General features: G+C 46.0%; 2 protein-coding genes across 3 annotated transcripts in view; one reads left to right on the top strand and one right to left on the bottom strand.

The window, feature by feature from the left end:
* Positions 1-27,500, bottom strand: part of NUP107 (nucleoporin 107) — a 168,265-nt gene that overhangs the window by 60,722 nt on the left and 80,043 nt on the right. For both annotated transcript variants that reach the window (XM_085848068.1, XM_085848069.1), the window contains exons 2-7: positions 17,991-18,069; positions 17,761-17,859; positions 13,470-13,588; positions 10,354-10,492; positions 6,626-6,729; positions 6,388-6,506 (exon numbers count right to left, since the gene is read on the bottom strand). In XM_085848068.1, the coding sequence (XP_085704194.1) occupies positions 6,388-6,506; positions 6,626-6,729; positions 10,354-10,492; positions 13,470-13,588; positions 17,761-17,859; positions 17,991-18,051 (641 nt within the window). In that variant the 5' untranslated portion in view covers positions 18,052-18,069. The remainder of the gene's footprint in view (positions 1-6,387; positions 6,507-6,625; positions 6,730-10,353; positions 10,493-13,469; positions 13,589-17,760; positions 17,860-17,990; positions 18,070-27,500) is intronic.
* The window catches only part of GPAM (glycerol-3-phosphate acyltransferase, mitochondrial), a 304,531-nt gene that overhangs the window by 242,350 nt on the left and 34,681 nt on the right, over positions 1-27,500 (top strand). The window lies entirely within an intron of this gene.

Here is a 27,500-nt window from a genome sequence, read left to right as displayed (position 1 = left end):
AAAAGAATTGAAATTTTTTTTTTTTTGTGTAGCCTAAGTGTACAGTGTTTATAAAATCTACAGTAGTGTGCAGTGATGTCCTAGGCCTTCACATTCACTCACCACTCAATCACTGACTCAATGAGAGCAACTTCCAGTCCTACAAGCTCCAGTCATAGGAAGTGCCCAATACAGGTGTACCATTAAAAAAATCTTTTATACCGTATTTTTAATGAACCTTTTCAATGTTTAGATAGACAAATACTTACCATTGTGTTACAATTGCCTAGAGTTTTCAGTACAGTAACATGCTGTACAGGTTTGTAGCCTCGGAGCAATAGGCTATACCATATAGCCAAGGTGTGTAGTAGGCCATATCATCGAGGTTTGTGTAAGTACACTCTATGATGTTCGCACAATGACGAAATTGCCGAACGACGCATTTCTCAGAACGTATCCCAGTCGTAAAGCGGCGCACGACTGTGTGTGCATACTGTGTATATATATATGTATGTATATATGTATGTATGTATATATATATATATATATATATATATACATATATATATATATATATATAAATATATATATACATATATACACACACACATACACATATATATGTACTCGTCCCGTTGTGACAGCGGTTGATAAAAAAAATAATTTCAAAAAGAAGAGAAAAGATAGCTCCAGCGAACTATACTGCTGAGGTTGTTTGCATTGATCAAATAATCCCGAAGAGTACTTGACTGAATCGGGAATTTATTTTTCAATAGTTTTTTTTTCATTGCCCGATTTGAACGAAACTTGATACTGCACACCACAGGAGAATGGTGAGTAAGGTGGCCCAAAAATTTTTTGCGCTATCGTGTACCGTTTTGGCTGTATTTCAGGACATACATACAAGATGAGAGTTTTAACAATATATATATATATATATATATATATATATATATATATATATATATATATATATATATATATATATATATATATATATATATGCAAGCTGGGAGGCGACGAGGGATCCGCTAGGATTGAAGCGCTGGATACGATGCTTTTCATTCTGACCGATCCACCGACGAAGATTTATTGCCAAGACGTATTGGTTCACATACAATTGTTCCTCGAACTGGCAAGATTTTTCCTATTGCGTATTTTGCCAACTGGCACTCCTCATAAGAAATGACGGTAAATAGACACCCTATTTTTGAAGGACCACCATTTGAAAAATAATCGGTTTGCTGGTTTGTACTGTGGAGCCTCGCGTTGAAGACACACACACACACACACACACACACACACACACACACACACACACACACACACACACACACACACACACACACACACACACACACACACACACACACACACACACACACACACACACACACACACACACACACACACACACACACACGGAAAACCCGACAATAAGGGATAATCAGCATATATAGCGAATCCAATATGTATAAATGTGAATGTAATGTATGTATATATATTATTGTTAAAAATTCTGGCCCGCCCGGCGTGTGAGCGGCCGCGTACCTCTAATGGCAGCCGCGTCGCCCACCGGACAGACAATTCAGTCGTGACCCTCCTTGGAACTACCGCCAGGAGCTAGTCACGGGTGGGGGTTTAACCTCACCACGATCGGGCCAATTGCCCACCCACGCAGGATAAGGTTGCTCGCCAAATTCCACCTACCGAAGTACCTGCGCGAGTAGTCGACCGGGCGATCGTACCTTGCCGCAGATCGGCCGAGGACACGAACCGCTTAAGCCGTCCGTTCCGTGCTACAGTGACAACCAAGCGGTGTTATCGCCGACCTCGACGGATGTGATTCTGTTTACCGGGCATTCAAAACCCACTACTCATTCCACGATACAAGATGGCACTTTCACAAGGGAAATGGACGCAACGAACGGGATACGTTTCACACAAGGACATTTATTCATACAGCACACGTATTCATAAGCAAGGCAGTCATGCAATATACAAGCAAGAAATACAAAACAAAAGCAATACGACCGACTATAAGCAAGGATAAATTTACATGCACAGTTAATTACACAGTTTCTACTTGGCAGGACACGGCGCCACAGCATGCATACAAAAACAAAGAAATGGCCACCCCCAAAGACGAGGGTGGCAGACAGGGTCCGTGGACCTTTATGGCACGGGACCTGGAGGACCGAACGGGTCCCGTGAGACCGAAGGGTCTTACCCGCGCCCTCGTGGCGCGACGGTGGGCAGGTCGCGACGTCGACTCCCCACGGCCTTGCGTAGCCGCGCCTGACCTCGGGCCCCTGGTGTGGTCAGCGAGCTCTTTCCGGCGTTGCTGCTGGTGCTTCCACGACCCACGACCAAACAAGCAAAAGACTGAAGGGCAGAAGGGGCTTCAGGACCAGAGAGAGAAGCCCAAAACGAAGACTCCAAACGAAGAGGTCCAAACGAAGGGAGGGAGAAGAGAAGCCCAAGGGGTGACCAGCGCCACGAGCCCAAGAACTGACGAGCCAGCATGAACCGAGAAGAGACCCTGAGCCTCGCGTCTGTTCGCCTTTTGTAAAGCGGGGCTCTGCCCTTTGCCCCGCCCTGTTTCTGGCTCCACCTCCATTCTGGAAGCTTTTCAAAAAGTGCGTGCCCTCTCGCTCGCCCCTCCCCGCGCCGTGCGGGGGACGAGGAAAGTCAGTTTTGGCTCGGGGCCAGGGAATAATTCCCCCAAAATCAGACCCCTCCTTTACATGACCTTTGACCCCCGCTCGGATCGCACCTCCTCCACACCAAGCGCGGGGAAGAACAGGCGGGAGAATCAGGGGGGAAAAAAAAACCCACAGGCTTCACAAGTGCTTTTTGTTCTGCCATTCGGAAGCGGTTGTTGAGAGCGACGTTGGTGGTGGTGGTTCGGTTGTGGTTGATGGTTGAGGCGATCGTGGTTGTTGTGATGGTGGCGTGGTTGGCGTTGTGGTTAAGGTGGTTGTGACGGGGTTGGTTCAAAATAACGACAGAAAAGAAAAACGGCTATCTCAAAGAGTCGCAGCCCGGTGAATCACACGAATTCCCTTTAAACAACGGTGGGGAACTATCTGCCCAAAAACTTAGCGTCATAGCTGATCTAAGGACCCTTTATGGTGTATTGCGAATTTCCACAGCCGTAACAATATATATGTATGTATATATATATATATATATATATATATATATATATATATATATATATATATATATATATATATATATATATATATATATATATATATCAGTGTCCGAGGGGCTCTACGGGGGGAGTTTACGGGGATTGCCCCCTTAAAGATGTATTTTCTTTCTTCTCTGAAACTACACACACACAATTTCGATGAAACTTGACTACAACCTTCATCACCAATGATGTACTAAAGAATTGTTCATGACATTAAAAACTTTGGGGTCGAAGAGGGTGTACAGGAGAGATGGGTGGGGGGGAGGGGGCTTGCCCCCCCAAAATATGCATTTTCTTTTTTCTCTGAAGCTGCACACAATTTCGATGAAACTTGACTTCAACCTTCATCATCCGTGATGTAACAACCGTTTGCTCACACCTTCAAAAAAAATTGGAGACTCAGTGGCTTTACGGAGAGGTTGCCCACCTGAAGAAGTATTTGCTTTCTTCTCAGAAACTACACACACAATTCCGATGAAACTTGATTACCACCTTCATCACACCTGATGTACTCTCGATTGTTCACGACATCAAAAATGTTGGGGTCTAAGAGGGTTTACAGGAGGGGTAGGGGGGCTTGCCCCCATAAAATATGCATTTGCTTTCTTCTCTGAAACTACACACACAATTTCAATGAAACTTGGCCACAACCTTCATCACCCGTGATGTACCAAAGTTTGTTCACGCTATTTAAATAAATAAATAAAACCAGGTCAAAAGGGATTTACAGGGGGGGGATTTTCCACCAAAATAGGTATTTGCAAAAACATTGGTTCATTAATACATTTTTCCGATTCAATCCCACATTGATTTCCTCCTCAGTATCATTATTCTACCAAGCCTGGTGTTGGCTTAGTGGTTAGGATGTCTGGCTTGGGATTCTCGGGTCCTGAGTTTGATCCCCGTTGGCTGCTGAGTTAACACCAGGTTGAATCGACTCAGCCTGTCATCCTTCCAAGGTTGGCGAAATAAGTACTAGTGTGCTGGTAGAGGGGCACAGCATCAGTGGCATAGCTGTGCTCCAATAAATGACAGCTACCCAGCAGCCAAAGCTGCCATATATACAAGAACAAAACAGATTATTCTACCAGGTGAGTGCCCAGGGGTTTTGCCCTATTTTCCTTTATGGATTCTAATTCTTTCTCTTTATTTCTCTCTTTCTTTATCTATATGTCTAAAGGCCCTGTCACACCTTGACGATTTCGCCAACGTATGCCTGACGTATGCAAAATTTGTCTAAAACGCTGGCACACGTCGAATACGTTATGGGTAAGTTTGTATACATTAAGAGCACGCTGGCATACGTCGTAGTACGCTGGCTTTTATTCGTAGTAGGCTGGCATACGTCTTTATCCGCTGGCATACGCCGTAGTACGCCGAGGTGTTAGACAAATTTTCCATGCTTGAAATTTTTCAACGTATGCCAGCGTATGACTCACACGCACCGTGTAATGCTGGCCATAAGTTGTAGGCACGTTACGCGATCGTTGACACACGTCAACACACGTTACTTGTAAGTTACTCACAAGTCGAAACACGTCGAGGTAATGTTTAGCGTACCCGAAACTTATTTCTATCCTATGAGTAAAATGTTGTAGGCACGTTACGCGATCGTTGACACGTCGACACACGTTACTTGTACGTTACTCATAAGTCGAAACACATCAAGGTAATGGTTAGCGTCAGTGTTCCAGACTCCCTGTTTTTTTTTTTTTCTTCGGTATGACGGTGATGTTGACACTTCGATTTCTCGTGCGGTTATAATATAATATAATCAATAGGCTGCCGCTCAACGATTTAAATCATAACCGCACTAGAAATCGAAGTGTCAACATCACCGTCATACCGAAGAAAAAAAAAAACCAGCGAGTCTGGAACACTGACGCAAACCATTACCTTGACGTGTTTTGACTTATGAGTAACGTACAAGTAACGTGTGTCGACGTGTGTCAATGATCGCGTAACGTGCCTACAACTTATGGCCAGCGTCTGCGGAACGTGTGTCATACGCCGAGTACGTCGAGAAATTTTCAACATGCTGAAAATTTCTCAACGTACTCGGCGTATGACGACATATGCCAGCGTACTACGATGTATGCCAACGTACTACGACGTATGCCAGCGTGCTCTTAACGTATACAAAACTTACCCATAACGTATTCGACGTGTGCCAGCTTGGTTCGGCAAATTTTTCATACGTCAGCATACACTGGCTAAAACGTCAAGGTTTGACAGCGGCTTCACATTTCAATGTCTAGTGCGGTTATGATTTGAATCGTCGAGCCGCAGCCTATGAATAGCCTACGCCACGTGATCGTCGACGATACGCTGCCACGCTATGCATAAGTTAAGACTATCGTTGGGCATAGGTTGTGAACGCCGACAACACGCTCAGCATTTGTTGGTATAAGTTATCTATATGTGATTGAAACGTTCTGTGTACGTTACTAATACGTTATGCATACGTCCAACAGGTTATTGTATGCCCAAAACTTAAAAAAGAACATCAATAGTTCAGCGTACGCCAGCGTTTTACGTACATTTTGAGACCTTAGCATATGCTGGCTAAAACGTCAAGGTGTGACAGAGCCCTAAGGAGAAGTTTATTCGTGTTGAAAGTTTTTTGTCAGGCTCACTTGGCTGGATGGGTTTAAGCATGGTGGAGTAGTTGCTGAAACCCGAATCCTATCCAGGTTCCTCCTGATGACTCCATATTTGCTCTTTACTTCTTCGGGTTCCTTCTGATGACGCCAATAAATACAGTATTTTGTTTTCCGTTTGGTTACGCATTCAATGCTCCCCGCAATATTAATTGCAAATACAAAGTTTAATTTCAAAGGTTTTAAAATGTGCCTGACCATAATTGCATTCTTCACCATTTGACCTTTTGACACAGCCCTCGGGGGATGGGGCGGAAATGATACTGCTCTTGCACCTTCATGCCATATGGTGATCATAACTAACAAGTGTGGTGAATTTCTGTCGAATCGTTTTGGAGATAGCGTGACGGACAGACAGAGCCGATTACAAATCCTTCCGGTTTTTTTTTTCAACACGTGTGGGGATAAACACAAACATTTCTCTCGTGCTACTAGTTCAAGATGAGTAAAATATTTGGTTATTACTGCAGTTGGATGAAGAAAGAAGAAAATTCCAAACATCAACACAATCACCAGTCGAGCTAAAGTCTTTACGAGTATTGTTACCTGTACAAAGATCTGATCAACCTCCAAGTAATCATTTCTTGATTCAACAGCCACAGCACACTCATCGTCTTCTTCTGTATCCGCACACTCATAGCAGTTCTCTTCTTCAATATTTCCAACTACCAGAGGAATAATCACATTATTTGATTGTTGCTCCACAGTGGGAAAACAGCCACAGCACCATGCTCAAAATGACAGATACAATGTGACATTCAAAGCAAAAGGCCTTTATTCACACCTGTTTGCTGCAAACTGCCTCATATTCCTCAATCAACTCAAAAACCTCGCTGGAAGGATGCTTCCGGAGGATTTCTAGGAATTCCACGTACAAGCTTTTGGATGCTGCAAAATGTGAAGGGTGGATATTATGAAGTTGTATTGTCTAGGTTTTCCATCACAAGATTACCACATGACTGAGAGATGAGAGGTCAGATTAAAATGCAAAACAAACAAACGTCCAAACTCAAACTCAAAATGTGACTTTATGCACAAAATGTTTAATGGTAAATGCATCACATGCCATTGGAGATTGAAGAACAAGAGGAAATGGTGAAAGAAAAAAATTGAGAACAGTGTGTACCATAGACTTGGTGTTGAGAGGGGGGAGAGAAGTGGACTTGGAATTTTGAGGGACACAGGGATTGGAATTGGGAGGGGTGGAGGGATGCAGATTTGATGAAGAAAAAAAAAAGGATAAAGGAATCAGTCACACTTTACGTTACGCGGAATTTCCACGGGGCCCTGCTATTACACTGTCAAAAGGCATCCCTGTCAAACACTCTATTGGAAATGCACTACCATCGATGAGGAGATAGGGTGATGGCCGGCAGGACGGACAGACAGACAGACAGTCAGACAGTTAGATAGTCAGAACCGAGAAATATTCCTCTGTTTTTTTTCAAAAAGCATGGGGATAAAAATGTAATTAAACGTAGCATTCAAACGAAACCATACCTACACAGCTCAAAGGAGGTTGCTGTTATCATGTGTTTTTTTTCTTTGTTTGCTTTTGTTTGAAACATGCTCAAGGCTCATGGAAGAGCGATGACACAGAACAAAATCAGAACACAACACAACAAAGGGAACAGCAGGAGAAAGGGAAAAATACCAACAGCAAAGCAGAGGGAGAAAGTAGACGGAGATGGACAAAAAAAGGATGCAGGTGACGACAAGGGGTAAGGGAGAACGCAAAGGGTAGACAACATGGATACATAAACAATATTTTGGGAGAGGTGTGGTGTGTTTTAACAGGTGTAGAAATGATCGTGATTTTGGAAGGGAGATGACTTGAGATGGTTGTGAACAGTTGCCTTGAAGACCTGGTGGGAAGAATGAGATTGAAAAGAGTATAGAAGGTGGTTCTACAGGCAGGAAAAAAGACGAATAAATGAGTGGAGCTGAGCAGTGATCCTGGATTTAAGCAGTTTCACCAGAAGGGGGTTGTTGGCGAATCACATGCGCCCTGCAGATACCTGGGAGGGACAAAGCACAGAGAGGGCAGATGGTACAATTCCAGAAATGAAGCGGAAGAAGACAGAGAAGCTATCCGCGATGGCGAAGTGATAGGCCCATAGACTCAGCTTCATCGCAAGAGATTCCAATTATATTGAAGGCCTATGTTTCCAGTGTCAAGTTGAGCAAGAGGTGAGGCAGGTGAGCAGGCCTAGAGGGGAGAGCAGTACTCCACTGAGCTGCGGATGAAAGTCTTGTAGGTGGATAGGAGTTCAGGTGTGCAAAGAAAGAACTTTGCACGATGGAGGATGCTTAGTCGGCATCTGGCTTTGGGGGCCAACTTTGAAATGTGGCTTGCCCAAGAGAGATCATGGCTGAGAGTGAGACCAAAGAGTTTGAGTGACTGAACCTCTTTGATAGGGTTGTTTAGAAAGTCAGTGGAAGGGTTTGTGGTATGGTCCCCTTTCGGGGAGAGAGAGTGTGTGAGGGATTTCTCAGGATTGAAAGACATGTTCCAAGTGTTTGACCAGTATGTGATTTTATCAAGGTTTTTAAGAATAAAATAAAAATAAATTAAAAAATAGTTTACCAAACACTTTGGCATTCCAAATCCCTGCTGTTGACAGATGCATATTGGACTGGGATCAAATTCTGAATCCAGCATGCTCGTTGCATCATTACTGAGGTGTGGCTATGCTGCCAATGCATTGCCTCTACAGTCTATATATTGGGGGAGGAATAAGATGTAATTTGCTCATCGTGTCAATGACAACTTGCTTACTCTTCACGATGGACACCATGGGATCTTTAATGTTAAACAACTCATATTAGCATATGGGATGGCCAGTTTAACCTCCATCCGAGGGACGGCATACACATTGATTAATCACCCTGCTGCTGCGTTCTTCAGGCGCGCGCGTGGGCGGAGTCTAACACACATGCCGTCCCTCCGTGGCCAATCGGCGGGGAGCCGGCGTCTTCCGCGCTCCGCCTCCGACCCAACACCGTCGCCATAAAACACGTGGTCTGAGGTGAAGCCGGAGGCGGAGCCACAAACGCCCCCCGCTGGAGACTCCGCCCAAGGGATGGAGTGCCCCGCCCACCGCACGCCTGTCCAATCGGGAGCGGACAAGGAGTCACATGGGGCCTCCCGTCCAATGGGAGGGCGAGTGGGGAGGAGAGAAGCGTTCGTTGAGCGGGAGGGGGCCTATATAAGGTGTGTCCTGAGGAGATTTTCGGCGTCGGCTCTCTCGGAGTTGTTCCGGTTCTTTCCTGCTTCTCTTCTCCCGCTTCTTCTCGACCCGGCTCATCACCTTGGCTTCTCCTGCAACGACCTCGTCCCGGCTCCAGAGCTTCGTGTCGTCACCTTCCGCCTGGCTGGTACGGCGACACCAGTCCCAAGACCAGGTGACGTCCAGCCGCGCGCTCGTGGCCAGGTAGTCAGCCACGCCTGGCTCACAGCCCGTCTGTCCTCCTCGGCTGGAGAGTCGCAATAAAGGCGGTTGAGGTCCACTTCCGTCTCGGTGTGCGTGTGTTTGTTTGTGGCGCCAGTCTGACAAGTAGTGGATTGTATAAGTGTTTTGCCTGTACATACGTGCATTTCTTGATATTCGGTATAGCTCTCCTCCTGCGTGCTCCCCTAGTCCCCCATCATTGGTAAATAAAAATACCCAATTGTTTAAATGTACTCAGCTCGTCGTGTCATTTCTCCATTGACTGGGTGTGTCGTGCGTGTGGGAAAGTGAGCAGTCATTGCCACTATAACGGAGTAACAGGATAATCGGGCCAGCGGAATTCGGCGATTATAAAACCGCTCGGCATTGTACACGGAACGGGCTCGCTTAAGCGGCTCGCTTCCGTACGAGTTCCGTCGAGAGTGAAATACCCCGGCAGCTGGATCACGTGGGTACTTAGGTAAATTGAAGTTGGCAATTGACCCTACCCCACTGGCGTATTTTGGTCCAAAATAACCAGGACCCGCCGAACTCGGACTTCTCCGGGCCGGCGATCTGTAATTCAGGGCGATCGAGCCGAGACGGCCCCACTGCTCCATCGAGGGTCGTGTTCGTAGCGACGCGCCGGCGAAACCACATCAATATATTCCAAATCAAGTGGAGTGTACTTGGATACAGTATTTCTCTTATATTTTGAAACAATAAGGGGAACATCATGGCAAACATGTTAGCAAATTGAAAATCTGATTTGCTCTCAACTTCATTTGGGAACAGTCTGCACCATTTGAGGTGAGTAGTTTTTTGACTGTTGTAAGTTGGAGAATTCTAAGGAATGATCCCAATACGGAAGGGTAAACCAAGGTGCACAACGAGCCTTACCATTGAAAAAAACAAAATTAATTTAAAAAAACAGTCAGCGATGTGAATACAGCAGATTGTTCAAGAATTGTTTTTTTTTAAACACATGTCGAGGGTCATATAAAAACCAGAGGGCAGAGGGTTGACAAGACATGTCGAAAGGGAGCAAATTATGTATGCATTGTGTGCGGTATTTGCATACCCGCCACCTCATCTTCGTCGTCATCATCGAGCAGCATGAAAGAACTCGGCGGGATGTTTTCACTTATGATCTGGCTTGTGCTCACATCTTGCGGGTGGCCAGATTTGTCAGGAGTGAAAAACTCAAGTTTGCTGAGCCACTGAAAAAACCACACACCAGAAATTTACAAGATAAGTCTCGTCGTTTGCATCTGAAAAGGTCACTCATTGCATTCACTAGGATCGACTGTCATTTCTTACTTTGTGATGTACCTATTATCATCCTCCCATATTAAAAAGGCAATTCTATATATGTATGTATGTAATCTGAAAATCAAAGAAAAAAAACAGGACTGGCATAATCTCCATCAAAGTTTGCATATATGTTGTTTATGGTAGTACACAGGGTCAGGTCATGGGCATTAAAAAAAAAAAAAATCCCACCCCTCCTGCGAAGGGGGGAATGGGGGTCGGGCAGGGGACAAAATTTTGCATATGTGTAAGGTAGTACCCAGGGTACCCCTACCTACCCCCCCCCACCTCCTCTGTGAGGGGGGAGCCAAGACAACTTGCCAAAGCTCCCCAAGGTGTTTCTAATCTAGGTAAATGAATAAACTTTGGAAACAACTGGATGCTCTTTGGTGATGCCAGACTGAGCAATTGCATCATTGTCAGGAAGCTTGTTGAACTACGCACCTAACTTTCTTGTTATGTACAAGATATCCTTCATGTACTCCAAGATTCTCTATGAACCTACGACAGAGGTAAGAATTTTTCTTTTCCAATATGGTCATGTATTGTTCTGATCTAACAATCTTCATGAACAGTACAAATTCTATAGATAAAGTGTCTTGATTAAATGTTCGTTATATTACAGCTTGCAGTTATCAGCACGACCACGAGTACCAGTGCTGTTGTTCGTTACAAGTGTATGTCATGTGACTCTTCACTACAGATCAAGAAATCAATTTCCATCATTTGTCCTGCCGTTAACACCTTCTTCCTTGGTAAAGCCGCTGTCACACCTTGACGATTTAGCCAGCGTATGCTGACGTATGAAAAATTTGTCTAAAACGCTGGCACACGTCGAATACGTTATGGATAAGTTTTGTATACGTTAAGAGCACGCTGGCATACGTCGTAGTATATTGGCATACGTTGTAGTACGCTGGCATACGTCGTAGTACGCCGAGCTCGTCGACAAATTTTAACATGCTCAAAATTTTTCAACGTAAGCCAGCGTTTGACTCACACGTTTCGCATACGCTGGCCATAAGTTGTAGGCACGTTACGCGATCGTTGACACACGTCGACACACGTTACTTGTAAGTTACTCATAAGTCAAAACACGTCGAGGTAATGTTTAGCGTCAGTGTTCCAGACTCCATGTTTTTTTTTTTTTTCTTCGGCATGATGGTGATGTAGACACTTCGATTTCTAGTGCGGTTATAATATAATATAATTAATAGGCTGCCGCTCAACGATTTAAATCATAACCGCACTAGAAATCGAAGTGTCAACATCACCGTCATGCCGAAGAAAAAAAAAACCATGGAGTCTGGAACACTGACGCGTTCCTCCTGTGTGAAGCCAGCGTGCTTCACCATGCTCTTAACGTATACAAAACTTACCTATAACATATTCGACGTGTGCCAGCGTATTCGGCAAATTTTTCATACGTCGGCATACGCTGGCTAAAACGTCAAGGTGTGACAGCGGCTTGACACTGCAATGTCTAGTGCGGTTATGATTTGAATCGTAGAGCCGCAGCCTTCTAATAGGCCACGCCACGTGATTGTCGGCGATACGCTGCCGCGTGCTATGCATAAGTTAAGACTATTGTTGGGCATAGGTTGTGAACGCCGACAACACACTAAGCATTCGTTGGTATAAGTTATCTATATGTTATCGAAACGTTCTCTGTACGTTACGAATACATTATGCATACGTCGAACTCGTTATGAATACGCCCAAAACTGGAAAAAAAACATCAATAGTTCAGCGTACGCCAGCGTTTTACATACATTTTTATACGTTGCCATACGCTGGCTAAAACGTTAAGGTGTGACAGCGGCTTAATATCGGTATAATCAGACTTTTTATTGTGAAATAAGTGAATGATTTTAGAAGGTTTAGCCCCAATTTGTAACAGAAACAAACCGGATCGTGTGCGATAATATGGTGCTCGAACTACGATTTGGTCTTTCATTTGATTATGTTTGTACCATATCCTGATACTGTGTGGACTGTGCTTCCCCAAGAAAGGACCTCGGGTAGTTTGTACCTGTTGCTGTGTTTGAGCCTGGGAAGTAGCTGCTGAAATCTATCAATCCAGGTTCTTCCAGACATCTTGGTCGGGAAGACCCTTTCACATTTCTCTTTCGTCATGCCACGGAATCTTGCTTTTTCCTTTTCTTTTTGTTCATTTTCCTCAATCTCTCCTTTATTTCTTTATCTGTCTGTCTTGGGAGAAATTAATTGTGACAAAAAGTTTCTGTAAGGCTCACTTGGCTGTGCCTGGATGGGTGTGAGGGTAGAGGAGTCGCTGCTGAAACCCGAATCCTATCCAGGTTCCTCCTGATGACTCAATCTTTGCTTATTCGGGTTCCTTTGATGATTCCAGTGGAATAAAGAGGAACTTATTCGGGTTCCTCTTTACATATTTGGGCTCCTTTGATGACTCCAGTGCAGTATTTGGTCTCATTTGAATAGGTTACTTCTTCTTCTTCTTCTTTTGTCAACAAACATATGTATAAATCAATGACACGTGTTAGGAATTGAAAATTAACTTTATCTTTAACAATCAACTTTTCTGTCGAGATCCTCATGACTAGGTGCTTCAGAATGAAAATGAATAATTATTCAAAAACTATAAAACTCTGGTTTGAGATTTTCTCAATGCAAAATATGGAATATGGAGATCACAGTCGATCTGAGAATGCCCATGGAAAAGACAGGCCAATGGGTCCCCGGCGATTCAGATTAATAGCATCACATCATTACCTTCAGACCATTTCCCTAAAATTCAATACTTCTGCACATGATTCACCACCCCACCCTGCCGCCCCGAAAAAAAACATTGACAAATTTCCACCTCAAGTTCACAATCTGTCTCCACCTGCTCATGAAAACACTTACCTCATCCTGTGTAGTTTCATTGGCTCGAGCCAATGGTGTGCGCAGAAATGGTGTTTCGGTCAGACGAGATGGCCTTCCGGATGATCCAATAATGTCGGATATGTCAAAGAGTGGAGAATCTGCCACACATTTTGTCATCATTGTCGAATGGATAGCAATGGGAAATTAATTTCTGCAAAATCAATTTAGGATCCCAAGAAGCGATGAAATGCATGACTTGTTTTATTTCTGGTTAACAATACTATTTCATCTTGAAAAAAAGAGAAGTGAACATTAACATCAATTTAAAGTCACTGCAATAACAACAAATTGCTATAAAAAAGCATGAATAAACCTTTGATGCAATCCTATAAATGATGAAATCATTAATTTCTTGCTCAAATGCCAGGTGAGGGGGTGTATATATACATTCATACATACATAAATATATATTGTTACGAATTCTGGTCCACCCAGCGTGCGCTCGGTCACGCAACTCAAATCGCGACCGCGTTGCCCACCGGAACGGACAATTCAGTCGTGACCCTCCGTGGAACTACCGCCAGAAGCTAGTCACGGGTGGGTCTTTCGACCACACCACATTCGTGCCAATCAGCCACCCGCGCAGGATAGGGTTGTTCGCCAAATTCGACCTACCTAAGTACCTCCGCGGGTAGTTAACCGGGCGATCGTACCTCGCCGCTGGCCGGCCTAGGACACGAAGCGCTTAAGCGGTCCGTTCCGTGCTTCAGTGATAACCGAGCGGTGTTATCGCCGGCCCCGATGGATGTGATTATTTACCGGGTGCTTACACCCTTCGACCAATTCCTTCCGTGATGCAAGATGGAACTTTCAAACAAAGGAAAGGACGCAACGAAACGGGGAACAGTTTGACAAGTACATTTATTACGCACTCAGACAAGGCAAGCACGTATTCACAGCCATACAGTAGGAATGCAATTTACAAGCAAGAGTTACAACCGAATAAAGCAATGTTTATTTACATGCACTTAAACCATTCTACTTTACAAGACACGGCGCCACAACACGCATTCAAAGAAAAAGCAAGAAAAGACCCACTCATAGACAAGGGAGTCAGACTGGGCCCGTGGGCCTAATGCGCGTGGAACCGAGATGAGCGGCCAGGTCCACGAGACCGAAAGGTCTTACCCGCGCCCTCGTGGCGCGATGGCGGGCAAGCCGCGATGTCAGCGTAGCTGCGCCTGGCTTCGTGCCCCTGGCGTGGCCGGCGAGCTCTCTCCGGCACTCCCCGTCTGCCTTTCCCGTCGGCTTCGAGCTCCGTCTCCCGACTCGACTGCCCCGCCGACACTGCAGACTCAACTGCCTCGACTGCCACTTCTCTGCTCCCACTTTTCCGTGCTCTCCAGACCCTCCAGACTGCCACTCGTCTGCGCTCTCCAGACCCTCCAGACTTGACTTTTTCTGCCGCGAGCTGCGCCGTGCTCGCGCTTATATAGCCCGGGGAAGGGCGTCAATGCAAATTTCTGGATCACAGCAGGTTCGGAGGCGGGGCCACACCACCCGATGCTCAGCCATTGGGCGGATGAAAAGGGGGCGTGAAGCATTCCTGATCCGCTTTTTGAGGCGAAAGGAACGCATTCACATCCCATGACACGACGTGTGGTAGAAAGGCAGAGGTGGTGGGAGTTTGGTTGGTGGCGGGCATCGTTTGAGAATGGCGGTGAAGCGATGTTTGCGGGATGGAGTTGTGGAGGGAAAGAGGCGAAGGTGGTGGTGTTTGAGTTGTAGTTGTTTGGGGATGATGTTGGTGGTGGCAATTTGGTTGTTGGGGGATGATTGGTCCAAAATAATGATAGAGAAAAGAAAAACGGCTATCTCAAAGGATCGATATATATATATATATATATATATATATATATATATATATATATATATATATATATATATATATATATATATATATATATACATACATATATATATATATACATACATATATATATATATACATACATATATATATATATATACATACATATATATATATATATATACATATATATATATATACATACATATATATATATATATACATATATATATATATATACATATATATATATATACATACATATATATATATATATACATATATATATATATATATATACATATATATATATATATATATACATATTTTGCTTCGAGCTGCTTTGCTTGGAAGGAAGTTGAGCCGGTCGCTCGGCTCGAGCTGCGAGTGGTGGCTTCTTCTTCTTGGTTCGTGGAGCTCTGTTCTCCATTTTGGTTCCCGGCTTGGTGCGACTCATTGACCTCTTCGTGGAGGTGGTTCCTCGGGGAAGCGACGCATCGACGGGAAGGTTCGGCGCTTCGGCTCACCAGCGCGTGTTGAGAAGCGCGGGAGGTGGTTCCTCGGGGAAGCGACGCATCGACGGGAAGGATCGGCACCTCGTCTCACCAGCACGTGTTGAGAAGCGCGGGAGGATTCGCGGGAGCTCGGGAAGGATCGCGGCTCGGCGATTGGATCCAGCTCGCTCTCGCTGGAGCCCGGGTCCGAACAACTTGAGGACTACATGAGGTGGAGAGGTTCGAGATAGGTTCTGAGTTTCAGCTCACCTGTTCTCCGAGCTGGAGCTCGTTATTAAAGGGCTCTGCCACCATTTCTTGGGTGTGTGTGTGTGTGTGTGTGTGCGTGCGTACGTGTGTCCGTGGGCCCATCTAATAAGTAGGAACTGCTGTTAAGTGCAAGTGACTGTACATAATAAGTAGACGGTTGTAGTTCCTTTGTCGTGCTTTTGTTGCTTGTACAATTAACCTCCGCCATCGAAGATCGGAGGTTACTGTTTTCACCCGTTTCTGTTTGTTTGTTTGTTTGTGAACAGTATTACGGTAAAACTCCTCGACGGATTTCGACGAAACTTGGTGGGGGGAATTAGGTATGGTCCAATGATCATGCCATTAGATTTTGGACTTGGTCCAAAATCCAATATGGCCGCTATGGTGGCCATTTTGAAAAAATATTTCAATCTTTTTTTTTGCATTTCTACATGTTTTAAGTGATTTCCAACCCTCCCCTCCCAAAAAAAAATTTAGAGAAAAAAAAATTTTTTTGCAACTTTTTTTTTCAACAAAATTTCGATATTTCTTTTTTTTTTTTTTGCATTTCTGCATGTTATAAGTGATTTTCAACAAAAAACATGCCAAAATTATAATTGCGGCTGATTTTGGAACTTCAGGTGGATATACCCACGTAAAATCAATTTCTGTCTCAAGGAATCTAGTTTTGACGAATGAATTGAGTATGTAAAAAGTAAAAGGGAAAGTTGCAAACTACAACTCTGTGAGCACTGTTGACGTCAAATTGAATGAATAGGATATCAGGTTCACTTGAGTGACCTAGCAGTATTCGCGGCGGAGGTTTTGCACTCCGAGTGCTCCCTCTCGAGTTGCATACGTGTTTTGCCTTGTTTAATTGCATACGTGCTTTATTATAATAAATGTCCTTGTGTGAATGTAAACCTGTTCGTTGCGTCCATTCCCTCATTGAACTGCCCCATCTTGCACTCGGAATATAGTTGGTTTTTAAATAGCCGATAAATAGAATCGGGTCTGGCGAGATCTGGCAATAATACCCGCTCGGTTATCCCAGAACGGAACGGACCGCTTAAGCGGTTCGTGTCCAAGCAGGCCTTCGCCGAGTTACAGTCCCTCGGTAGGTTACCCGCACGGGTACTTAGGTATATCGATATTCGGCGATTGACCCTATTTCACGTGGGTAGAATACGGACTGGGCCGTGCTGGGATTAAAAACCCACCCATGACTGGTTTCTGGCGTTGCTCCAGAAAGTCACGACTGGATTGTCCGTTGGGCGAAGCGACCGCTATTGGTTAGACGCGGTCATTCGCACGCCGACGGGCGGAAATCTACAACAATATGTATATGTATATATATATATATATATATATATATATATATATATATATATATATATATATATATATATACATATATATATACATATATATACACATATACATACGATGTTTACAAAGGTGGAAATGATTAATTTTAGGGGGTTGGCGGGGGGGGGGGGGGAAGGCACGAAACAAAAAGAAAAAATAATGAAAGAAAGAAAAGAGAAGAAGATCGGGGGAATTGGGGGGAAAAAGGCGAATAGGTTGGCAGGAAAGAAGGAAGATGAATACATCGTACATGGAGGGGGGCAGAAGGGGATGTAAAGAGTGTCAAGAAAAAATCTCATATTTTTGTAAACATAATATATAAATGGCTCTTAACTCTATGAACACTCACAAGTTGGGCTCTGCAGAAATCCAGCTGCTGAACTTTCCAGCGTGCTTCTCAGGTCACATCTGGGTGCACTGGCTGAGGTTTCATCAAGCTGAGATGTGCCTGGATGAGTTTGTGGGAGAGAGCGAAGCAAAAACTGCTCTGTAGTACATTCAATAAAATTGGAATAATGAAAATCTCCATCGACCAGTGCATCGCATTTACATAGTTCCTCCTATCCATAAAGCACGTACCATGAGGGTGACGGATGGATCGCCTGCTGATTGGACGGCTTCGAACATTGGAGATTTCCATTCCAGGTTGAACTTGTCCCTGAGAATGCAAAGGAAAAAGCATCCATGAAGATTTTACATGGGATATAAAATTAACATGTAATGAATTAAAGGATGTGACGTGTGATCACGTGTCGTGCGGCTCGCACACGAGACAGATAAAACTGCGCGGTCGGTGGGATTGTCCCCGGGGCATTGTCATTTACGGCGGTGGTTCACTTGGTGCTCGTTGAATGGTGAGAATTGAGAGTATACCGGACTCCGTGCTTATGCTGGCGAATTGCTGATTTATTTTGTGGTGATCGACTGCACGTGTATTCCTTGCTGCACATGTATTCCTTGCTGCACATGTATTCCTTGCTGCACATGTATTCCTTCATGTGTCTGTAGAATCGGCTTCAATCAAGTGAAATAAAGCCTATACTCTGAAGGTTTTTCCCTCGCATTCATTTCAATTTATTTCACTTGATTCCTTCAGCTCCCTCAACCGACTATGGACAAGATCTACAAGCCGGAGAGGTTCGATGCAGACCCCAACGCTACTGACTCGGAAATGAAGTGGTCGCATTGGTTCCGTTCCTTCTCACACTATCTGACCATCATTGAAGAGGGAGCCGACAAACTGGCCGCACTTGTAAACCATGTCTCGCCCAGCGTATTCAGGCTCTTCTCGGAGTGTGACACCTACGACGCAGCGATCGACGTGCTGCGGGCGCTCTACGTGAAGCGCAAGAACGAGGTACATACGACATCTTCTCAACACACACAGGCAAGCAGCCGGGGAGACAATCGATCAGTTCCTGCAAGCTCTGAGGCAGTTGGGCAAAGACTGCAGTTTCCGGGCTGTAACCGCCGAGGAACATCGAAACGAAGCGACCCGGGAGGCGTTCATCCAGGGGCTCCGGTCAGCCCCCATTCGGCAACGCGTACTGGAAAAAGCATAACCCACTCTTGAAATGGTAGCTGACCAGACCCGAGCTATGGATACGGCTCAGCAGCAATCTGAGTCATATGGGACACCGGTGTTGCTAATGAATGCTGCTACGGCGGAAACTCAAGGAACCCCCGGGACACCTCCGACACTGAGGATGGAGATAAACCCGAGGAATCAGATACCCAGACCTCGTCAAACTCCTCAGCAACTACTTCGGTTGGTAAATGCTTATTTTGTGGGTATAAAAGACACCTCCGTAACAAATGCCCCGCCAGGGATGCCACATGCATGAATTGTGACAAGAAAGGGCATTATGCCAGGGTATGCAAATCTACTCTTAGAAGAAATAAACCCACTTCTGCGGCTCTCTACTCACAAAAGAAAGTAACAGCAGCTTCACCGGGGAATCTATCCAAAGTTATCATCAACGTATGAATTAACGGGCATATGGCTGAGGCTCTGATTGATACCGGTAGCTCTGAAAGTTTCGTCAACAGCTCACTAGCGAAGGGCAGGAAATGGAAGATCCACCCGACAGACAATACGGTATGCATGGCCTCCACATCACTACAGTCCCGCGTACGAGGGAACTGCAATGTTGAGTTGGACGTAAAAGGCTACACGCATCGGGATGTAAGGGTACTGGTGCTTCGTGATTTATGCGCAGATGTAATTCTGGGTCATAATGTCCTCAAGTAGCACATGAGCGTCGAAATACCCTTTGGAGGAAGCAAACCTCGTCTAATTCTAAATGCTCTGACCACCGCAGAGGTATCGTCCCCCCAGCTGTTTGCTAACTTGTCGCCGGACTGTAAACCGATAGCGATCAAATCGCGACGATACACCGCCGCCGACATGGACTTCATCGCTTCCGAGACCAAGCGATTGCTGGAAGAAGGTATTATAGAACAGAGCGATTCGCCATGGCGCGTGCAGGTGTTGGTGACGACCAGTCAGAACCATAAGAAACGAATGGTTGTTGATTACTCTCAAACGGTCAATCGCTTCACCCATCTCGATGCCTACCCTTTGCCGCGCATGGACGAGATGGTTGAACGTGTGGCCAATTACACAATATTCAGCACCATCGATTTGCGAAGCGCCTATCATCAAATTCCCATTCGAGAGGAAGACAAACCTTACACCGCGTTCGAGGCAGGTAGACGCCTCTATCAATTTAGGAGGATTCCGTTCGGTGTCACTAATGGAGTGGCTTGCTTCCAACGAGTTATGGACGACATAATCTCGGATGAAAACCTCAAAGACACTTTTGTTTACGTGGACAATGTCACGGTGTGCGGTAAGGATCGGGGGGGGGGGGAACATGATATGAATCTGGACAGATTCTTGAGCATTGCTAGAAAATATAATCTGACTCTCAACTACGAGAAATGCGTATTCTCGGCAAGGTCAATTAATCTTCTCGGCTACACAATAGCCGACGGCACGATTAAGCCCAATCCTGAACGTTTGCGTCCTCTCCGTGAGCTACCCCCACCTCATGACCTGCAGTCATTGCGTCGGGTGATTGGAATGTTCGCTTACTACGCTAGATGGATTCCCCAATATTCTGAGAAAATACATCCCCTGGTGCATTGCAAAAACTTCCCACCAGATGCCGCTGTTGTAAAAGCTTTCCACAGCCTCAAAGACGATATCAGTAATTCCGTGGTATTATCGATCGACAGCACGGTGCCGTTCGTGGTGGAAACGGACGCTTCCGATCACGCGATCGCCGCGACGCTCAATCAGTCGGCACGACACGTCGCGTTCTTCTCGAGAACTCTCTCAGGAAGCGAGCAGAGACACTCGGCAATCGAGAAGGAAGCGTACGCTATTGTCGAAGCCCTACGTAAATGGAGACATTATTTACTGGGCAACCACTTCACACTCGTCACAGACCAGCGATCCGTTGCCTTCATGTTTGATGGGAAAAATAACGGGAGAATTAAGAACGAGAAAATAATGAGATGGCGGATAGATCTATCTTGTTATAGTTACGACTTTGTTTATCGGCCCGGGAGGGAAAACCCTGCTGCAGACACCTTCTCTCGGGTCTACTGTTCGGCGACAATCGGTCGGGCTTTGCAAGACCTCCATGAGTCTCTGTGCCACCCAGGAGTAACCAGAATTGCACATTTCGTGCGCAGATAAAACCTTCCCTATTCTATCGACGATATTAAACATATGAATGCATCTTTCCCAGTTTGTGCTGAACTAAAACCCAGATTCTATGGCGCTGCTCCCGGCAGATTGATCAAGGCCACTTCCCCCTTCGAGAGACTAAATATCGACTTCAAAGGGCCCCTGCCGACTGAGACAGACAACAGATACATACTCACTGTTGTTGATGAATACTCAAGGTTCCCATTCGCATTCCCGTGCTCGGATATGACCTCGGGCACTGTCGTGAAATGTCTCTCTGACCTCTTTGCCATGTTTGGGAAACCGTCGTACATACATTCAGATAGAGGGCCGTGTTTCATGTCGGTCGAGCTCAAACCGTTCCTCTATGAACACGGCATAGCAACTAGTCGAACGACGGGTTACAACCCACAGGGTAATGGGCAGGTGGAACGGTATAATGGAGTGATTTGGAAAGCCGTAACCCTGGCGATGAAATCGAGAGGACTGGGGCCCGAGCAGTGGGAGGTTACCCTTCCCGATGCCCTGAATTCCATACGCTCTTTGCTCTGTACGTCCACCAATGCTACTCCTCACGAACGAATGTTTACTCACCAACGACGTTATGTTGACGGCCAATCAGTGCCCAACTGGCTAACCTATCCCAGAACAGTCTTCATGAAGCGCCCGGTACGACAAAACAAGTATGAACCAATGGTGGAGGAGGTCAAACTCATCGATGCTAATCCTGAGTATGCTCATGTTAGACTTCCTGATGGCAGGGAGACCACTGTGTCGGTTCGCCATCTGGCTCCCGCAGGTACTCCTCCTGCAGGAACTCCTCCATCTGGTACTCCTCCCTCTGACATTCCCTCCCCAGGTGTTTACCCCCCAGGAACTCCACCCGAGAATAGTGGCGACGGAGCTACCGCATTCCACCCGAGAGCGATCGAGGAGTCATCCCCGGCACGAGTCGAGGCTCCCCAAGAGGATCGGAAGCCTCCCTCAAGTGAAACCACCATTTACTCCCGGAGAGGTCGACGGATAAAACCCCCTCGCCGACTCGATCTGTAGAGGGGATTATCGACATTCCTCGATGGCACCTTACCATGCTCCTATAACTCAAAATAATCCTCACTGCTTGGAATGTATGCTTCTGTAGTTTAAATAGTTCGCGCTGCTTGAAATGTATACTCCTATAGCGTTGAAGTAATCATGGTGCGTTAGTTGAGCCTCTAGTTACATTTTAAAGACGGGGCGAATGTGATGAATTAAAGGATGTGACGCGTGATCACGTGTCGCGCGGCTCGCACACGAGACAGATAAAACTGCGCAGTCGGTGGGATTGTCCCCGGGGCATTGTCATTTACGGCGGTGGTTCACTTGGTGCTCGTTGAATGGTGAGAATTGAGAGTATACCAGACTCCGTGCTTATGCTGGCTAATTGCTGATTTATTTTGTGGTGATCGACTGCACGTGTATTCCTTGCTGCACATGTATTCCTTGCTGCACATGTATTCCTTTATGTGTCTGTAGAATCGGCTTCAATCAAGTGAAATAAAGCCGACACTCCGAAGGTTTTTCCCTCGCATTCATTTCATAACATCTTACACAATTCTCCTCATCTCACTGACGTGGTATCTCCACTCCACACGAGCCCATGTTACACAGCAATGTCAACATGTGAAGTGTAGTGATTTACTCCGAAGACGCAACCAACCTGCCATTAGCATTAACCAACCAGCCATAACCATTAACCAGACACAACCAACCAGCCTGGCAGAATGGGATAGTTTTATATCTTTGAAAAGAGAATGATCAGTAAAAAGAGGCACATGGGGAAAGGGAGTAGAGAATTTAGTGGAAGGGGAAGAGCATATATACACTCATTATACAGTACTAGCAGAGTACCCGCCATATGGGCGATTTTGTTCCAGGCATGCAACATGTTCTTCGGACGCATAACTTTATTTGGGCAGTGTATAAGCAAAAAATAAATAAAAGAGAATTAAAAACCCAGGTTACGTGTATGAAGCAAAAATAAATACCCTCCCTTGTCATACCCTCCCCCACCTGGATGTGATACCACATGATACACATTTACATAGAGAATTTGTGTCCCCCCCCCCCACCCCAACCACCAGCAAAGATAAAAACACCCCTATACACGAATTGCGGTTCTGCTGATCCATGTTGCAAGTCTGGATGTAATCAGCCCAGAACTGTATGAGGAGTAGCGTGACAAACACACACACACACAAACAAACAAACACAAAATACCAGTCCGTGAATTATCGAAAGGATACTGCACCATGGAGTACGGTGGTACTCCATATCAAAGGACGATAGGGGAAAAAATGGCCGCCCATTCAAACGTGTACAAAATGATAGGCTCATAAACTCTAATAGAATGAAGTCATAAGTATTCAAAAGCCATTCCTTTTACTCTCAAGTGTTTTCTGAACGACCAAGACTTAAAAAGATGCCTGGATAAATCATGAAAGTAACACAATGAGGGATCGCTAAATCACCAATTTGTACTTCTTCTTCCCCTCCAAAAACAATGTGAAACTGTAGCTCGACGTAACTCATAAACTGCTGAATCCATGATAGTGATTCCAACACGAGGTAGTTACTTTGTCTCTGGGCTTGTGAACACAACCCAAAATTTAAAAATACATAAAACATTAATAGTTTCATTACGAAAAAAATTGAATGTAAATGTGGACTCAAGCGAACCAAACCAGGAATGTGGGAGGGAGGAAATGGACACTGGACATAACCATTCCAAAAGTGATACGTATTCAACAATACAGAAAGAGAAAGATCAAAATAGAAATGCAAAATGCAAAGCCCTTCCACATTCAAAATGTATAGCCTTTTATATTCAGGCGTCTTCATTTTTAATTTTTGACGGGCGCAAGCAGGCACACACGCCGACACCGAGCTGGAGCACCTTTTATATACAGTTTAAGCATTTTATGAAAATAAAGCAACCATACAAATCAACCTCACACCTCCTATAATGTCATTTGGTTTTCAAAAGTTTATCGTCTGCTGTGGTTCACAACGCCACGCAGATTGCATAACAAGGCAAGGTATGTATGCACTAAGAGTGGTAATAAAGCAGCAAACAATGTGTTTACTTGACTTTATATCTCATGTACTAGGCACAAATGTTGACCTAAATTGTAGTACCATGGAACATGGGAGCATCACAGAGTACAGCAGTATCAAGGAATACTGTAGCATCACAAAGTATGGCAGCATCATGGAGATGTAGTGTTACTATACTCCATATTATCCATCTATACCAGTGTGTGTGTGTGTGTGTGTGTGTGTGTGTGTGTGTGTGTGTGTGTGTGTGTGTGTGTGTGTGTGTGTGTGTGTGTGTGTGTGTGTGTGTGTGTGTGTGTGTGTGTGTGTGTGTGTTCATGTGGATATGTGAGTTTCAGAATGTGGAATGGCGTCCTCCCAGGGCAGGCTCAAAGCATCCACATTCATTTCGGTAAGGGGTCACAATTCATGGACCAAGCTGTGAAGTTTTCTGTTCTCAAAGTTTTGTGTTGAGGGCTCTCTTCACGATCGTTGCTGAGCCCTGGATAGCTACCAAATGTAGTTTGTTTGTAGTAATATTCCTTGGGATGGTTTTTAAGACCTCTGTGAGGTTTTTCGTCATTATTCCCGTTGCTCAAACTATCACTGGTACAACTTTGGCATTCTTCAGCTTCCAGGATCTTTTCACTTTATTCTTGAGGTCTTGGTATTTGGTCATTTTCTTGATTTCTGCATGGTTAAGTCCAAAATCACTGTTATTAACACCTCCCTGAGCAATGCCTTCTGCTCTCTTTTTCGTACTGAAGTATAATTTCTGGTCGCATCGCTTTGCTTTTGATGTTCACGCTCGATTGGATCATGAGGTCGTACGTGAGCGGTACTTCCATGTTTTCAGTGATTGCTTTTGGTTCATGTTTCCATTAATTCTCCAGAACTGGGATATCAAAGTTTTTTGAGATGTGCCCCTCCATCCTCTCCCAACCCTCCGTCCTCTCCTCTTCCCTCCCTCTGTCCTCTCCTCTCCCTCCATCATCTCCTCTCCTCTCCTCTCCCTCTGTCATCTCTCCTCTCCCCTCCCCTATCCTCCGTCCTCTCCTCTCCCTCGGTACTCCCCTCTCCTCTCCCCTCCCTCGGTCCTCCCCTCCCTCGGTCCTCCCATCTCCTCTCCCCTCCCTCGGTCCTCCCATCTCCTCTCCCCTCCCTCGGTCCTCCCATCTCCTCTCCCCTCCCTCGGTCCTCCCATCTCCTCTCCCCTCCCTCGGTCCTCCCCTCTCCTCTCCCCTCCCTCGGTCCTCCCCTCTCCTCTCCCCTCCCTCGGTCCTCTCCCCTCCTCTCCCCTCCCTCGGTCCTCTCCCCTCCCCTCCTCTCCCCACCCTCGGTCCTCTCCCCTCCTCTCCCCTCCCTCAGTCCTCTCCCCTCCCTCGGTCCTCTCCTCTCCCCTCCCTCGGTCCTCTCCTCTCCCCTCCCTCGGTCCTCTCCTCTCCCCTCCCTCGGTCCTCTCCTCTCCCCTCCCTCGGTCCTCTCCTCTCCTCTCCCCTCCCTCGGTCCTCTCCCCTCCTCTCCCCTCGCTCGGTCCTCTCCTCTCCTCTCCCCTCCCTCGGTCCACTCCTCTCCTCTCCGCTCCCTCGGTCCTCTCCTCTCCTCTCCCCTGCCTCGGTCCTCTCCTCTCCTCTCCCTCGGTCCTCTCCTCTCCCTCAGTCCTCTCCTCTCCTCTCCTCTCCCTCAGTCCTCTCCTCTCCTCTCCCCTCCCCTCCCTCGGTCCTCTCCTCTCCCTCAGTCCTCTCCTCTCCCCTCCCTCGGTCCTCTCTTCTCCTCTCCCCTCCCTCGGTCCTCTCCTCTCCTCTCCCTCGGTCCTCTCCTCTCCCTCAGTCCTCTCCTCTCCCTCCGTCCCCTCCTCTCCTCTCCCTCCGTCCTCTCCTCTCCTCTCCCCTCCCCTCCCTCCCTCGGTCCTCTCCTCTCCCTCAGTCCTCTCCTCTCCCCTCCCTCGGTCCTCTCTTCTCCTCTCCCCTCCCTCGGTCCTCTCCTCTCCTCTCCCTCGGTCCTCTCCTCTCCCTCAGTCCTCTCCTCTCCCTCGGTCCTCTCCTCTCCTCTCCCTCAGTCCTCTCCTCTCCTCTCCCCTCCCCTCCCCTCCCTCGGTCCTCTCCTGTCCCTCAGTCCGCTCCTCTCCCCTCCCTCGGTCCTCTCCTCTCCTCTCCCTCGGTCCTCTCCTCTCCTCTCCCTCAGTCCTCTCCTCTCCTCTCCCCTCCCTCCCCTCCCTCGGTCCTCTCCTCTCCCTCAGTCCTCTCCTCTCCCCTCCCTCGGTCCTCTCCTCTCCTCTCCTCTCCTCTCCCCTCTCCTCTCCTCTCCTCTCCTCTCCCCTCCCTCGGTCCTCTCTTCATCATCGGTCCTCTCCTCTCTCCTCTCCCCTTCGCCCTCTCCTCTCCCCTCAGTCCTCTCTTCTCCTCTCCCCTCCCTCTGTCATCTCTTCTCCTCTCCCCTCCCTCCGTCATCTCATCTCCTCTCCCCTCCCCTCCATCATTTCCTCTCCCATCCCCTCCGTCATCTCCTCTCCCCTCCCTCAGTCATCTCCTCTCCCCTCCCTCAGTCATCTCCTCTCCCCTCCCTCCGTCCTCTCCTCTCCCCTCCATCTGTCCGTCTCTCGTTTGTTTGTCCGCACAGAATTTTCGTGTTTTTCTCTGCAACCGCTTGTCGGATTGAGATGAAATTTTCACCATCAGAGCCACTACTCATGTAGAATGTTTTAATGTTAATTATGACGTCATAGGTCACGTATTGTGGCAGCCATGTTGGAAAAACAGAAAAACTTTGGACCTCTATCTCTGAAACCACACCAAGGAAAAAATTTAAACTTGGCACATAGCAAGTACTCCTCATGGGGAATGAGTGATTTTTTATGACGTCATAGGTGCCTTCATTATGATGTCATAATTGCATATGTATAACACTACATTCCATCAGTATTGAAATTTTTGAGGGTCATCTAGGGATAAAATGTTCCACATAATTTTTTTTCATGACATCGTCGGTCACTTGATTCGGCAGCCATATTGTTTTTTGTTTTTTTCAAACCTTGCAAAATATTCCCTGAAATGGCTGAACAGATAGAGGCAAAAGTTTACATATATATATATATATATATATATATATATATATATATATATATATATATATATATATATATATATATATATATATATATATATATATATATATATATGACCACCTATCCATGAAGAACAAAAGGTTCAGACATATGTAGTCATAGGTCACATGGTTTGACAGCCATTATGGATCTACGCTAAAACAAATAAAATCTTCTTCTCCAGAACGGCTGGACAGATTGAGGGGAAACTTCA

Source organism: Eptatretus burgeri, chromosome 12 (assembly GCF_056783735.1).
Source record: "Eptatretus burgeri isolate ZD-2024b chromosome 12, Ebu_testis_v1, whole genome shotgun sequence".
Lineage (NCBI taxonomy): Eukaryota > Metazoa > Chordata > Myxini > Myxiniformes > Myxinidae > Eptatretus > Eptatretus burgeri.
Note: the sequence above shows the minus strand (reverse complement) of the source record. Positions and strands in the feature narration are given on the sequence as shown.